This window comes from Clarias gariepinus, chromosome 9, assembly GCF_024256425.1.
Source record: "Clarias gariepinus isolate MV-2021 ecotype Netherlands chromosome 9, CGAR_prim_01v2, whole genome shotgun sequence".
NCBI lineage: Eukaryota > Metazoa > Chordata > Actinopteri > Siluriformes > Clariidae > Clarias > Clarias gariepinus.
In genome coordinates this window covers 8,844,638-8,858,755 of record NC_071108.1, presented here as the reverse complement: position 1 = coordinate 8,858,755, position 14,118 = coordinate 8,844,638, and the positions used below count along the sequence as shown (strand labels likewise).

At 36.8% G+C, this 14,118-nt stretch overlaps 1 protein-coding gene across 2 annotated transcripts; it reads left to right on the top strand.

Annotated features, from left to right (window-relative positions):
- Window positions 1–1,419: 1,419 nt before the first annotated feature.
- On the top strand, window positions 1,420–13,914 carry elovl7a (ELOVL fatty acid elongase 7a). Of its 2 annotated transcripts, none has more exons than XM_053503170.1 (8): window positions 1,420–1,476; window positions 7,226–7,291; window positions 7,429–7,619; window positions 9,772–9,852; window positions 9,999–10,055; window positions 10,214–10,319; window positions 12,144–12,280; window positions 12,373–13,914. In XM_053503170.1, exons 2-8 carry the CDS (start codon window positions 7,228–7,230, stop codon window positions 12,604–12,606), a joined length of 870 nt encoding a protein of 289 aa, XP_053359145.1. In that variant the 5' UTR covers window positions 1,420–1,476; window positions 7,226–7,227; the 3' UTR covers window positions 12,607–13,914. The 2 variants fall into 2 exon arrangements, with proteins under 2 accessions (XP_053359145.1, XP_053359146.1); XM_053503171.1 differs by having other exon boundaries at window positions 1,458–1,476; window positions 7,222–7,291.
- The last annotated feature ends 204 nt before the right edge of the window (window positions 13,915–14,118 follow it).

The window sequence follows — 14,118 nt, the reverse complement described above, 5'->3', positions numbered from 1 at the left end:
TCAACAACCCCTTTCCCTGCTAAGCCCCATACATGGCAGTCCGTTATGCACGGGGTGTTCTGATACCTTTCGATTATGTACACCATTCAGTTTTTTTTTTACATTTTGTGTCACATAGCTTAGCTATGGAATCAGATGAGACAGGCTACCTTAATGGATGATCCTTGGGTGCTGGTAATCCTGTCAGCAGGATTCATATTACATATCAATGGATATTACATATCAATTATAGTGGTATATAATTGATAATAAACATTCAATTCAGTTAGGGTTGAGGCTGATCGTTGTTCCTAGGATACAAAGGGGTATTCAAAAAAACAAAAACATGACTTGTTTTGTAACACGCCAACAAATGGAAGCACAAGGCTGCACACACATTCACAAAGAGCACCAAACTTCATAAGTCACTATGCCTAAATACTTCCTTCTGTGTACTTAAGTACAGTAAGTACTGCTACTGGTGCTAATCTGACCATATTTTTTCATGGACAGCAAGGTAGAACAAAGAGTGGATGTGAAATTATACTGCGCAAATCTGCTACAGAGACATTTGATATTATTGGGCAAGTTTGCAGTCATTTAAGGTGTTTTGAGGGGCACGTGTGCTTCAAGAGCAGAGTAACAACATGCTCAACCCCCATAAATGTCGAAAATTATTCGCCAACTTGAACACAAGGATCGTCTGGGAACATTGCTACCATTGTCTGTGTGTCATACCAAACAGTCCAGGCAATGATTTAAATATGTGCCATGTTGCTCCCAACTTCTTCTCCACGCTGCTGACCCAGGAGCAGAAGAAACATTGTGTCGAAGTCTAACCCTGTCAGCATGCCGTGGATGACCCATCCTTTATGTTGAGGATCATTACCAATGACGAAACTTGGATGTATGGGTACGACCCTAAGACAAAGCAAGTCTCCACAGGAAATAGCCCTGACCGTAAAAGACGAGGCGGGCCCACAGCTTGACCAACACCTCGTGGACTTCAGATCCACATGATTACAGAGGATGACCTCATTGGACCAAGAACTTTAGAATAATTGAATGCAATTGTACCATACTTAACACAACACAATAACACAAATAGAAAGCTCCATTACTTTAATAAATGTAGTTGTAGAATTGTAGAATTGTAGATGATGCACTTATAAAATAGTGTATGTTAATTATTTAAAATTATTGCAAAAAAGTAAATACTTCTTTACAGGGTTCCTGTACAAACAAATGTACTTGGTCTCCATAAAAATCGTTGGGTTACAAAAAAAAAAAGAGGGGAAAGGATTTTTCAGTACATTATGGTGTGCAGCTTGGGACAAATCTATGTGCTTAGCAAGGATTGGCCAGTCTCTGTGAAGGGGGCGGGGTTTAGCGGCAAGAGGGCGAATCAGCGCGGTGATCTGTCTGTGTGACTGTAGTGAAAAGTGGAGCGAGAGACGGAGAGGGAGAAAGTCATTCAACCTGAGAGGACTGGAACAGGTGCGTGTCCTACTGTTACAATACTCTTTGTTTTTTATTTTTATTTTTTTTATTAGCGTACGTATATAGTGTTTTGTTTAAATAGGTTTCTAGCTGTTGTCAGTTAGAGTTTAGTGCAGTTTGTTTTTGGACGGTGTGGAGGTTTAGTTTGTGTTGCTGTAGCACTGATGCTACTCACTCTGGTGATGCCAGTGAACGTGTAGTCATGAAGAGGTGCTTCTGTTATAAACATTAATTTTTTTATTTCATTTTTTTCATATATACCTTTAGTGAGATTTCTGCACGGGTATTAGCTATTACAAGCAGTAGAAGGTGGTGTGGTGTAGTTTTGAAACCTGTGAAAGGTGAAGGTGTGCCTACTCTAAGGCTACTTCTTTTACCTGTTTGGTTCCCAGGAGATAAACCACACGGCCTGTCTGAGCTTGTAGTTAGGTATGGATTTCACTCTAATTATTACAACTACATTATCCGAGCACTACATGGATATAAAGAAGTCTGGCTTTCTTTAGTTAGGCTGTTAACTGTGAAGCATAAGGAAATAAGGTTGTTTTTTTTGTCTGCACTTTTAATTTATTCAAGAGTTCCTAGGATAATTAACATCTCCAAGAGGTACAAATTTATTTTATTTACAGTTCCCCTTTTGTGTAGGCATTATTTTAATTTTATATTTGGTTATTTAGAGGAGCATAAGAGCTTGTTATTTTTGAACGTCACACTTTTGGCTATTATTAGATTAAGGAAAATACCAAAATTACAGCTGAGGGAATATTTATGAACTAACAGTATGAAAGTTATTTTTTTATTATTATTTTTTTAAACATTGAGAGTTTAAGAGATTTCTTATTCTTGAACGTCACACCGACAGGAAACGGTTGACATTATTTATAGAGCTACTACGTTTTTGGTTGTTATTAGATTAAGGAAAATTTAACAGAGTGCCAATATTTATGAACTAACTGGCTGAAAATTATTTTCTTTATGTCAGTGTGTACAGTCCTTTTTTTAAGAGTGCATTAAGAGCTTAAGAGCTTTCTTATTCTCAAACATCACACTGACATTAAAGTTTGACACGGACCATGCTTAGTTCTCAGACTTTTTCTTACATGCGGGTGAATTCATGTTAAAAAAAAAATCAAATAAAGTCACTATAGCAAATACAAAGTGTTTTATAAACTTTGAAATAATTGAACACAGACAAGGCTGATCCTGCGTACACGCCCATCTTTGGTAGGCGCTAATGAATATTAATGAGTATGCAAATGCAAAGGTCACATGACAAGGTGCCAAAACAAACAAGATGTCGGAAACCCAAACACGTTAAGATTTTTCTTGGCAGATTCCGTAAAAAGAGCTTGCATCTTCTTTGTGAGTTGGTGGTCTGTGCTCACCATGCTGGTTGTTTTAAGGAAAAATTTTATTGAGGCCTCAGGTCACATGATCTTAGTGCCATAGAAGGGACATAATTAGCATACTGAAATTACAGGTTGCACAAAACATTCTTTAAAAAATATTTTTATAGATTAATGTGCAAGGCCAAAACTTTTATCTTATTCATTGTCTAAAGTTTCTTTTATAGTCTGAATTAATATTTTAAGTCCAAGTTGACATTTACATTTAAATTTACATTTAGGCATTTGGCACACGCTTTTATCCAGAACGACATGCTTTGAAAAGTGCTTTGAAGTTTCCGTCATTGGATGAATACTTACACTGGGTTACTAGGTTACATTATTTGTAAACTGAATAATTGGGTTCAATTCCCGCCTTGAATCTATGTGCATGAAGTTTGCATGTTCTCCACGTGGGTTGGTGGGTTTCCTCCCTCAGTCCAAAGACATGCAGATTAGGCTAATTGGCACTCCCAAACTGCCCATGTGTGCATTGTAACAGATTGGCACCCCATATAGGGTGTACCCCACCTCGTGTCCTTGTACAGATTGAGTGAAGTGCAAATAAGATTCTGTATACAGGATAAAACAGTTCAGAGGATGAGTAAGTGAGTGAGATCAAAAAAGACAACAAAATTACACCTGAGTTAGTCTAGAGAGTGACAGTATTCATGAACTACTTAACAACTCTGTGTACTTCCCTGCAAGACTTTAAGCTTAAAGACTTTCTAACTGCTTGAATGTTACAAAGTCAATATTCTCAAACGTTTGTGCTAGAGCATATCTAATTGTAATTTAAATTCCTGATGGTTTTGGTCGCTCAACTCTTCTGTCTTAAATTCCAAACGCCCGAACCATCACAACCCACCTACGAACTTATACAATTTACCTATGAAGAACCAATAAATGCTCAAGAACTGCTATGATTTCTAAACCATGTTTTAGATATGTGACTATAAAAGGTATGAACCCTGCTGCACACCTACCTAATCAATATCGACATCACTATAAGCAGTGTAGTATTTGATAGAGATCACTACTTAGTTGTTTAGTGCACAGTGCTATTTTTTGACTCTATAATCCATTATAAAAAGATACAAACCACCTACAACCTGCTACAATCCAATCCATCTTAGTGGTTAGAACTGTCACTTTGCACCACCAGGATCCGGGTTCGATTTCCAGTTCTGTGTCTGTGTGCATGGAGTTTGCCCATTCTTCTTGTGCTTGGTGAGTGTTCTCCAGCTTCCTCTCGCAGTCCAAAGACATGCAGATTGGTGTTCCCAAATTGCTCATAGTGTGTGAATGTGGATCAGAAGTCCTACCACAGTTCCTATCACACAAAATGGGAATAAATACAATGGTAATGACCATTGGCCTCCACAGTACTTTGTTGGACTGCAGATGTTCCTGGATGGATGGTCAGATGGATGACTATATATTTGTTTTGTTGTTTGATTTTATTTTATTCATTTATTGTTTTGTTTTATTTTGATGTCCAGCACCACAATACAACGTCCTGCAGTTTGGTCCTTTCATTTTGTACGCTCAGGACTAAATTTTGGAAAGTAAGGGAAATCCTTTTAGGATTCACTTTTTTGGATTTTGTTTCTGATATCATGGATCTTAATCTGATATTGACATCCATAGCTGTGGATGCAAGCCTTGATGGTACTATGCGCCAGGTGCGATTACGGATAACATTCTTTGTCTAAACAAATTGACTGGATGAGATTAAATGTGATCCAGTTTGGTACGAGTCGTTTAGGGTTAGGATCTTCTCGTTTATACTACAGAACCCCTGCATTAGATGGGTTTGGCACAGGCTGAAAGGAATTTACATTGAACATAATCATAAAGCACTACGTTTTCGAGAGTAGAAATTTAGATTAGGGTATAGATTTTCTGCTGTTGATATTTTAAAAATCTTTCATTAGTTCTTGTCAGTACTGATACAAAAAATTCTTAAGTTATGGCTGCGAGCAGCTGTTTCTTTATATTTCTGTTGTCATTTTGTTCTGTTTCCATAAATTCTCCAGAAATCATGTCTCTTGTGCCTTAGTTCTACCAGCTACTGCAGATGACCTGATTCCAGACCTCACAAATTCATCCACAAACTGGATGAGTAATCCAGTACTCATTCCAAGAAGTCATGAATAGAGTAGTATAGTACAAAGTTATGCGTGAACATCGGTAGAATTCATGAAAGTGGGAGCTTTTATTAAGGCACAAAAGCACTAATCATAATTGGGTGTAAAAATCTCATTTGTACTTCACTCAACCTGTACAAGCCAAGGGATCAAGTATTTATTTATTGACATATTAGAACTTAATCATAGTATGTATTGTATGCGTGAATATTATGCACTGTATCTATTAAGGAAATATTTTCTGTTAAGATTGTCCAATCAGGGCTAGCTGTGGACAGTGCCTTAGCTGTGCAAGTTCACCACAAACTGACTGCTCATTGTGTCCCAACACTTGGCCTCTTGTTTAAGAAGCTCGCCAGGGAAAAGACACAATAACAGGATCACTTTATTTAGTTTAAACAATGGAGCTTTTTACTCCCATCGCTCCTTGCTGTGCGATATCACAACTGACCACCAGAACGTGCCGGTTGCTATTCTGAGATTAGATTTGCCCATTGTTACACAATTTACAGAGCTTGTATTATGCTTTTTATTTCATCTGAAATAGGAATCGTGATAAAGTAATCCTAATCAAGGGATCAGACTCGCGAATCGTCATACGTGAATCCTAATGCAGGAAATACAGCTCAGGAAATTTATTGCAAGAAATGTAATGCTAGACACAGAAGCTCAAGAATTGAAGAGATGTAATACTAGAAATCTTAATGCAAGTATAGAGGTTTAAAGGTCTGGGTTACTAATCAGAAGGTTGGTTGTTCAAGACCTAGCTCCACAAAGCTGTTATATAATATGGATGGCCCTGTACTCTTGACTGCAACTTTCTAACAAGGTAGAACTTGTAAAGATTTTGTGCATTAATGTTACACCGGTCAGCCATAACATTAAAACCCAAAACATTAAGCCCAATATTGTGTAGGTTCAGTCCTTGTGCCAGCATGGCAGCTCTGCGGGACCTCTGGGGATGTGCTGTGGTTATCTGGTTGGGTAGATAGCAGTGGATTTTTTTGCGTGCCAGGGATTTTGGGGTTGGGCCTTCATGGATCGGACTTGTTTGCGTTCCAAGGGTGCTTGGTCAGATTGAGATCTGGAGAATTTGGAGGCTGGGTCAACAGCTTTTAACTCTTTGTCTGCTGTGATAAAATGAGCATTCTCACCTTACCATTCATTCTTGGCCAGCAACTTTTTGTGCTTTTTTGTAGATAAGCTTTGAATGCCCATGATAACTGATAACCGATGTATTGGTATATAATATAAACAATGTTTTTCAAATCACTTTACGGTGGTGATACTGTCATACAAATCAATAATGGTATTACAAATCAAAACAGTTTTGACTTCAACACGAAAAAGCCTTTGCATTTTGGACATGGACTTTTATGAAAAAAAAAAAGGTGTATTTTAATAATATAATAATAATAATATTTTTTTAATTATTAACAACAATAGCATTAATAATAATAAAATTTCTATAAGCACCTTTCAAACACCCAAGAACCATTTACTTTAAACGTAAAAGGAAGAACACTTAAAATAGCAATTAATAACATTGAATTTATTATTATAAATAAAATCAATAAAAGTAATAACAGGAATAGGATCAACAAGGTCAATCAATGTATACAGCCCTGTGTAATTGTCTTGCGCGCATCAAAATAACTTCTGTAGAGAAACGATAAATAAAAAAATGTATAAAACCGTGGCACCCCTTTGCTTAAAATATAGTCTCGGGTACAATTTTGCAGTTTTATAACAGAAGCAGCTGCTTAGGTTTACTGAACAACCTGTAGAACCAACCACAGTCCTTCTGAGGACTCTTAGTTTTTTCTCCTGCTTCTTTGTTTAATTTATGAAACAGACTTTTTTTTTAAAGTTGAAGACCACTTAAATAGATGAGTCTTGACAGCTGTTTTAAACTCAAAAATGGATTTTTAGTGTTGCATGTTTAAAGGGAGTTTGGTCTCGAGCCTTGACGCCACAATGGAGAACGCTCCAGCACCCAGGGTGCCAAGATGAAGTTGATGAATGAAGATACGTTGTACCAACATGGTATAAAGAGTCAGTTTTGGATTTAAATCTTGGGTTGTCTATTGGTCTCGTTACTGTTCGAAATGTGTCAGATGTGTTCACTGGTTATACTTTTTTCTGTCAACACTTAAAATAAAGCAAAGTGCATGATCAGTCATTAATAATTTCTCATGTTATTTGAGACAGAGATGGCGTTTAATCAGCTAACCTCAACGGCTGTGGAGCTATATGATGAGTGTATGAAGTATGCAGGTAAAATAACTATCAAATCATTGAACAATGTTCTGTAAGCTAAATATTACATAAATATTCCGCTCATCCTATGTGCTTAAGGGATTTGTCCACCGTTGGTGCTGTATTGAGATCTAATAAATTTTTGCCTGATTTAGACCCCAGGACTAAAGACTGGCTACTAATGTCCTCTCCGCTGCCGCAGACCATCATCATTTGTGCCTATATCTATTTTGTGATCTCACTGGGGCCCCGGCTGATGGAAAACAAGAAACCCTTCGATCTGAAGAAGGTCCTTGTGGTCTACAACTTCAGCGTCGTGGCTCTCTCTGTGTACATGTGTTACGAGGTCAGTGGTCTGAATGTCATATATCAGTTCCAGGTTTTCTGCCACGTTTTGTCTCTTTAGCTTAACTTATCAGACCCCCCCTTCTTTTTTTCCCAACTTAAATGGTTAAAATAATTAACTGAATAAAGAACTATTAAAATAAAGAAAGTAGATGGATTTCCCATCACTAATTCAGCTTGCCGAATGTAAACCTGATGGGTTCATAATCACTAACAGATATCATTAATAAATCTATGTTGCACTAGATTTCTTTGTTCTCACATCATCTATCAGGTACAGTACATGTAAATCAGGATTGACTGAGCTCACGCCTAAAACAGTGCATGGTAAAAGTGAAACTGCCCGCCACACCTAGTGTTTGGTTTGTTTGTGTGTGTGTGGAGGTATTTGTGTGCCAAAGGTTAAAAATTTGATCCTGTGGTTTTTGTTTCGGTGGCATTTTGGTCAAACCATGAGAATCCAGGTAATAAATGAAAAGAAAAGGGTACTCCCAGAATATCTTTTTTTCTCTCTCTCTCTCGCCATTCACAGCATTAATTTTTCAGTTTGTATACACTTCCACAAATTCAGATTTAATTTTTTTATATACACAACCATACACAGTACGATATGCAGTGAAATGTAACATTGACCTTAAAAGTAAAAAAATATTTATAAGAAATAAACATGAATAAAAAGAAATAGAGTAGAAAATAAAATTTAGCTAGGTAAAAATAGAGTTAAAATATTTCTGTACAAATAAAAAATATTCTGTGTCTGTAATCTAAAAATAGAAATATTTTACTACTAATTAAACAGAAAATAGATTTTGCAATAAAAAAAAAAGCTGGAAATGAAGTTACAAAGTTGAGACTTGAGAAGCTCAGAGCAAAACCGCTGCTCCTTTGCATGGAAACGAGTCAGTTGAGGTGGTTTGCAACCAGGATGCCTTCCTAGGGACGTTCAGCTGCAAGGAGGCCATGGGGCAGACCGAGGACTAGGTGAAGAGATTAAATCTACACACTGGCCTGGGAACCCTGTAGTCAGAGTGTGTTGAGGTGGCCGGAAAAAAGGGAAGTTTGGGGTTCCCTGCTGGAACTGCTACCCCCGAGACCCGACTTCGAAAAAGTGGTTAAACATAAATAGAGGGATGGATATAAATTATACACTAACCATGATTTACAAAATTACCTTGTAAACTGTGAGGTATAAAAATATGGTATGAGGGTATGACGGCAGCAGTATGATTTGACTCTGCAAAGTTCTTTGCATTCCTGCTTTCTTTTAAAAATCTCAATTTTTTTTTTACAAAAATGATCATTAGGTACACAAATGATCATTAGATATATTAATTAATATAAATAAAATTGCACTGTGTATTAATTTGAATAGTACAAAAAAGAAATAAATTTAATTAAGAATGATTTTGTTTTATCTTGAATGCAAGGACATCCCAAAAATGTCAAAATATTATAATCTCGTGGATACTGTATGTTCAAACGCATGACTTAGTTTATACATAAAACTTCTTGAAAGTCAAAAGTCAATTTGAGGTTCGATAAAGCAGTTTCAGTCAAAATAAATCCAACTGGAGAAAGTTGGCCTGCGGCATCTGTCTGTCTGTCTGTAATTTTTGGTTGTAGCTGTGAGCTCATTTAATGCCTGTGAGATGTCATATGTTCTGAAATGGCGCGGGAAAAAAGAGATGCACATTTAACTTTGTTTTATTGATGTATTCATAATAGTGATGGGTCGTTCATGAACAATTCGTTCTTTTTGAACGAGTCTTTAACTTGACTCAGAAGAACGAGTAGTCTTGCAGAGTGATTTGTTTATTTTCTACTGGGCGCGCATTCGCAAATCATCGCAAAACCTCCATAGGTTATATACAGGAAACAGAAATAAATGAGTAGTTACCTTTGAGTCTTTTAGTCTGAATCATTCGTTCTTTTGTTACATGACTCCCATAGGCACTATGCAGTGCAATAGATTCAAAAGAACGAACGACTCAGACTAGAAGATATAATAGGTAAGCTACTCATTCTGTTTATTATACATTTATAAAATTAAAAATTCCATTAAAAATGTTTCTAAATAGATAAAAGAGTTTAAGCTGCAATTTTCTCTATCTTTTTGGCTGTATGTAACAGAGTGTGTGCGCGTGTGTTTTTAGTTTGTGATGTCTGGCTGGGGCACTGGTTACTCGTTTGGTTGTGATCTGGTGGATTACTCACACGCTCCACAGGCTATGAGGGTAAGTGCACCTGTTACAGCGGAACTGAAAGACATTTCAACGGACATTATTTTTAGTAGTGGTAGTAGTAGGGTATAATAATACTGGATTATGAAGATCCAGTATTGGTGTTACAAACCCCTAACCCTGCTGTCCTTTTTCTCTAGATGGCACACATATGCTGGCTGTACTACTTTTCCAAATTCATCGAATTACTAGACACAGTAAGTAAGCTACAAAATGTACAGTACACGTATATTTTACTTTGGCACATTAAGTGAAGTAATGCTGCAACTTGTCTGTCTGTGTTGTTTGTTTTTGTTTTGTTTTGTTTTTTCGTCTTCTTTTTAATTAGTGGTTTAATTATGTCCTTTTCGGCCAGGTGTTCTTTGTGCTGAGGAAAAAGAATAACCAGATCAGTTTCCTGCATGTCTTCCATCACTCTATAATGCCATTCACATGGTGGTTCGGTGTCAAGTTTTCTCCAGGTACAGACTCTTCTCCTGTATTACTGACCATGAACATGAGGGTTTACACTGCTGCGCTTTTGTCGGGCAGTACAATCTGCAGCCCTATTTTTTTTATATATAAAAAATGAAGCATTATAATTTGACTTTTTTTTTTTTTTTTTTTTTTTTTTGGTAACTTGAGTCCACTTTCTCCTACAAATTCTGTAACAGGAGAAAGTGCTATGTCACAAATGCTACGAGAGGAAGCAAACCCGCAAATGACATGACCGTGCAATGCATCGTGTTTAAACTGTTTTAAATCATATTCGTGACACCGGTGCATAATATTTAACATAGTTGCTGAGTGAAAACTTTTATCCTACCTCCATCTGTAGTGTCTTCGATACAGTCGCAGTTAGTTTCCTCATTCCTTCTTGGTGTATCTGTAAGATCAAGCAACTGTCTGCTTGCAGTATGTGTAAAGGTCAGTTTGTTGTGCAGTTGAACAATTCTAAATACATATCTTTATAATCAGTAACTGCCTAAAACCTAATGATTGCATTCGGCCACACAGAAACCTGGAAGAAATGAAATTTAGTGAGAACATGTAATATGTAAATGTGGATCCAGAGGCTATTAGATCTTGATCAGCTTGGAGGTGCATTTGTCCATAAGAGGTTGTACGACACAAGGGGATTTAAGGACAGATAAACCACATGCCGGAGTCGTAAAAAGGAAATTTATTTAGATGTTCAGACCAACATTAAAAAAACAAAAGCAATTTCAGTCACTCTTGGTAGTTTTCTGTATCGCATGCTTTCAGATTTATTTAATGACAATCTAAAAAAAAGAGTAAGGTTGAAAAACTCGCTTTTCTCGCTTATTATGCCGTTAAACAGCTTTATAAAAGACAAAGCGGACAATAACTGTCTTTATTTCAGCAAAGCCCAGATTCACCCCTCACTGGTTTTTACTTTAAGCTCATTTTTAGATCAGATCTTTATGGACTTATGAATGCATTAATTTTATTAACTCGTTGTTGCAGCGCCTGCATAAATTAAGGTGTGTTTCATGTAAATTACATGTCTGAGAATAAATGTTGTATGCATATGACATGGAAATCAAGGCGTCAGCAGGAAGCTGATTTATCAAACGCACTAAAATCACGACTCGTTCTTGAACTTTCTTGAAATGGACAAAGAATTGTTCATGCCTCAATCCGTGTGCTTAAATACACTCTTGTTTCTACTTGACATTGATGAGTGATTCTGTAAATAGTACTGACATTTAAAAAAAAGAAAATAATAATAATAATAAAGATTTTAAGGGCCATGTGTTGGAATTGATGCCTGAAAGATTAAACATGCAGGGTTTTGTTTTCGTTGAACCTGAGGGCTTGACTACTAATCAGGCACATTATCACTCCGTCTGCGATGCAGGAAGAAAAATGCTGTCATTCTGGAATTACATAAATACTTTACTATCCCAAAGACCATCTGTAAAATGGCATTTTGTTTCCTAGCGCACAATAAGGTTTTGAAAGGAATACAAAAAAAGCAAATTGGACCATGTTCTGTGGGCGGGGCGTTGTGTACTCTCTCTTTTCACCTGTTAATCACAGCAACATCCAATAATTTCCATCTGTGAGGTCATGTACTATATGTGGAAGACAGCAGACAATGCTGTCCTCTGAATATGTTAAGCTTCACCTTCTTCAGATGGTAGATATCTCATTAATATATTTACAAGGAGGAAAAATAGTGAAAAAATGTTGTCCCATGTTATAATAAAAGAACTAATAATTAAAAACCATTGTATCTAAGAAACAACATTTTTGCTCAGAACCCTTGTCTTGTCTTCCAGGTGGCCTGGGAACATTCCACGCCCCTCTGAACTGTATAGTCCATGTCATAATGTACACGTACTATGGCCTGTCAGCACTGGGACCTACTTATGAGAAATACCTCTGGTGGAAGAAGCACCTGACGTCTATACAGCTAGTAAGTGTCGTGCTTTAAACACTGGTTGATCTGTATTAAAACCCTGTTTTTACTTAAATTCTCTAAAACCTGAATCCGCTCTGTGTGTACAGATACAGTTCGTGCTCATCACCGTCCACATCAGTCAGTATTACTTCATGAAGGATTGCCCTTATCCGTTCCCCATCTTTATTTACATCATCACCCTCTACGGCGTAGTCTTTCTCCTTCTATTCCTCAACTTCTGGTATCACGCATACACCAAGGGCAAGAGGCTTCCCAAAAGTGTCCGGGGTGCAGACAAGGTCCAGAACAACAACGGCATCTCGCACAGCAAACAGGAGTAAACGCATATAGCAACTTTGGAAATGACAATCTGACTTAAGGTGGTGTACTTCAGCACTGCTGTTTACTGGCCTACTGTAAACTTTTATAATAGAAATATTTATATTTGGGAGAAATCTATTGCACAAATAGTAATATACTAATTTCTGCAAATCTAAACTTTAGTTTTTTTTAAAAAAGTCAAAGATGAGAATCTAATGTTAAATTGAGCTAAAAGATACAATTAAGATCACATTTGGCACCATTATTATACTGCTGTTTCCACTATCACTGATCTCCAGCACGTTGTGAACGCTCATGTTGGTTATCTACACCAGAAACCACACCGGATAAATTTTCTGGATTGCTGAAGCCACAGCTCTGACTGACAAGTCTCATCTTTTTCTTATACATGTTAAATACTGTTTGATATTGTGTGTAGTTACTCATTTATTGGATACAAAACCAAATTAACTCAGTGTTAAAGTTGCAGCTTTGCATTTAGCTGTTCTGGACGTTCCAACATGGATCCAGTTCCATAATAGTAACAAGAGCAGGAGACTGAAGTCTGGACCAGTCAGCAGACTTTATGAGATTCTCCTAATTCATAATACATTTCCCTAGACAGGTATTAAAGAAGCCCCAGTGCCTTAACCACTTTTTTCTCTCCTGCGTTCCCTGGCCTTTCTCACAGCTCTAGAAAACATGCTGATATACAATATACATATATACAATATACGTCCTGGAGACGTAGAGGATTTGAATTTAAATGTCCCTGAAGGAGCCAGTGCTTTTATCCCGACATCTGAGTACCCAATGATCTTGGACCAGATCCTGTCTGACCATTAATATGGATAGGAAGGCAGAAAGCTTTGTAAAGGATCAAAACAATTATTCTGAGAAGTGCAAATATGGCTTCAGATAAAAGTGCACTATTGGTGATTTGGGACATGACCAACACATCATCAGCATGTCTACTAATACAGTTGACCAGAAAGGCAGCTTATGTGCTCGTTTTATTTTAGTACTGTCATGATTGTCCTTGTTTAGGACAGGAGTTAACTTTCTGATTTTTATACACGTGAACTCAGTTATGTGAAATCTAATATGTGAACAAAATGTTTTAAAGTGTATATTTATAAAGAAATAAAAACCTTTCGCTGGAAAGTTAGTTTTAGTAGTAGTTTTTTTTGTTTGTTTTTTTAAGTGTTGAAGGTTAACTTGATGTTAGAGCTCCCCCATGTGGAGTGCTGTATTGTTGCAAGTGTAAATAATTCAATGCACGCAATGAATGTAGCTGGGTTTTGGTTTTAATGGAAATATGATAAACAGTCAAGGTTTTTTTTTTTTTTGTTCTGCTTTTATGACGCATAACAGCTAGTTATTGTAAAAGGTCATGATTTTACATTTTTGAGGCATAAAAGGCAAGCTTTGCTATGACTTACTTTATTATTTTAAACTCATGCAACAGTTTAAACTGAGAACAATGAGGTAGTTTTATGCTGAGTGAAAAATCTTTGCCTTTTTTCATGCTA

Excerpts from the sequence above, each read along its gene's own strand:
- elovl7a (XM_053503170.1), top strand. The coding sequence starts at position 7,228 with ATGGCGTTTAATCAGCTAACCTCAACGGCTGTGGAGCTATATGATGAG. Across the intron at positions 10,320-12,143 it reads CGGTGTCAAGTTTTCTCCAG|GTGGCCTGGGAACATTCCAC; the intron begins GTACAGACTCTT and ends CTTGTCTTCCAG. Across the intron at positions 12,281-12,372 it reads ACCTGACGTCTATACAGCTA|ATACAGTTCGTGCTCATCAC; the intron begins GTAAGTGTCGTG and ends CTGTGTGTACAG.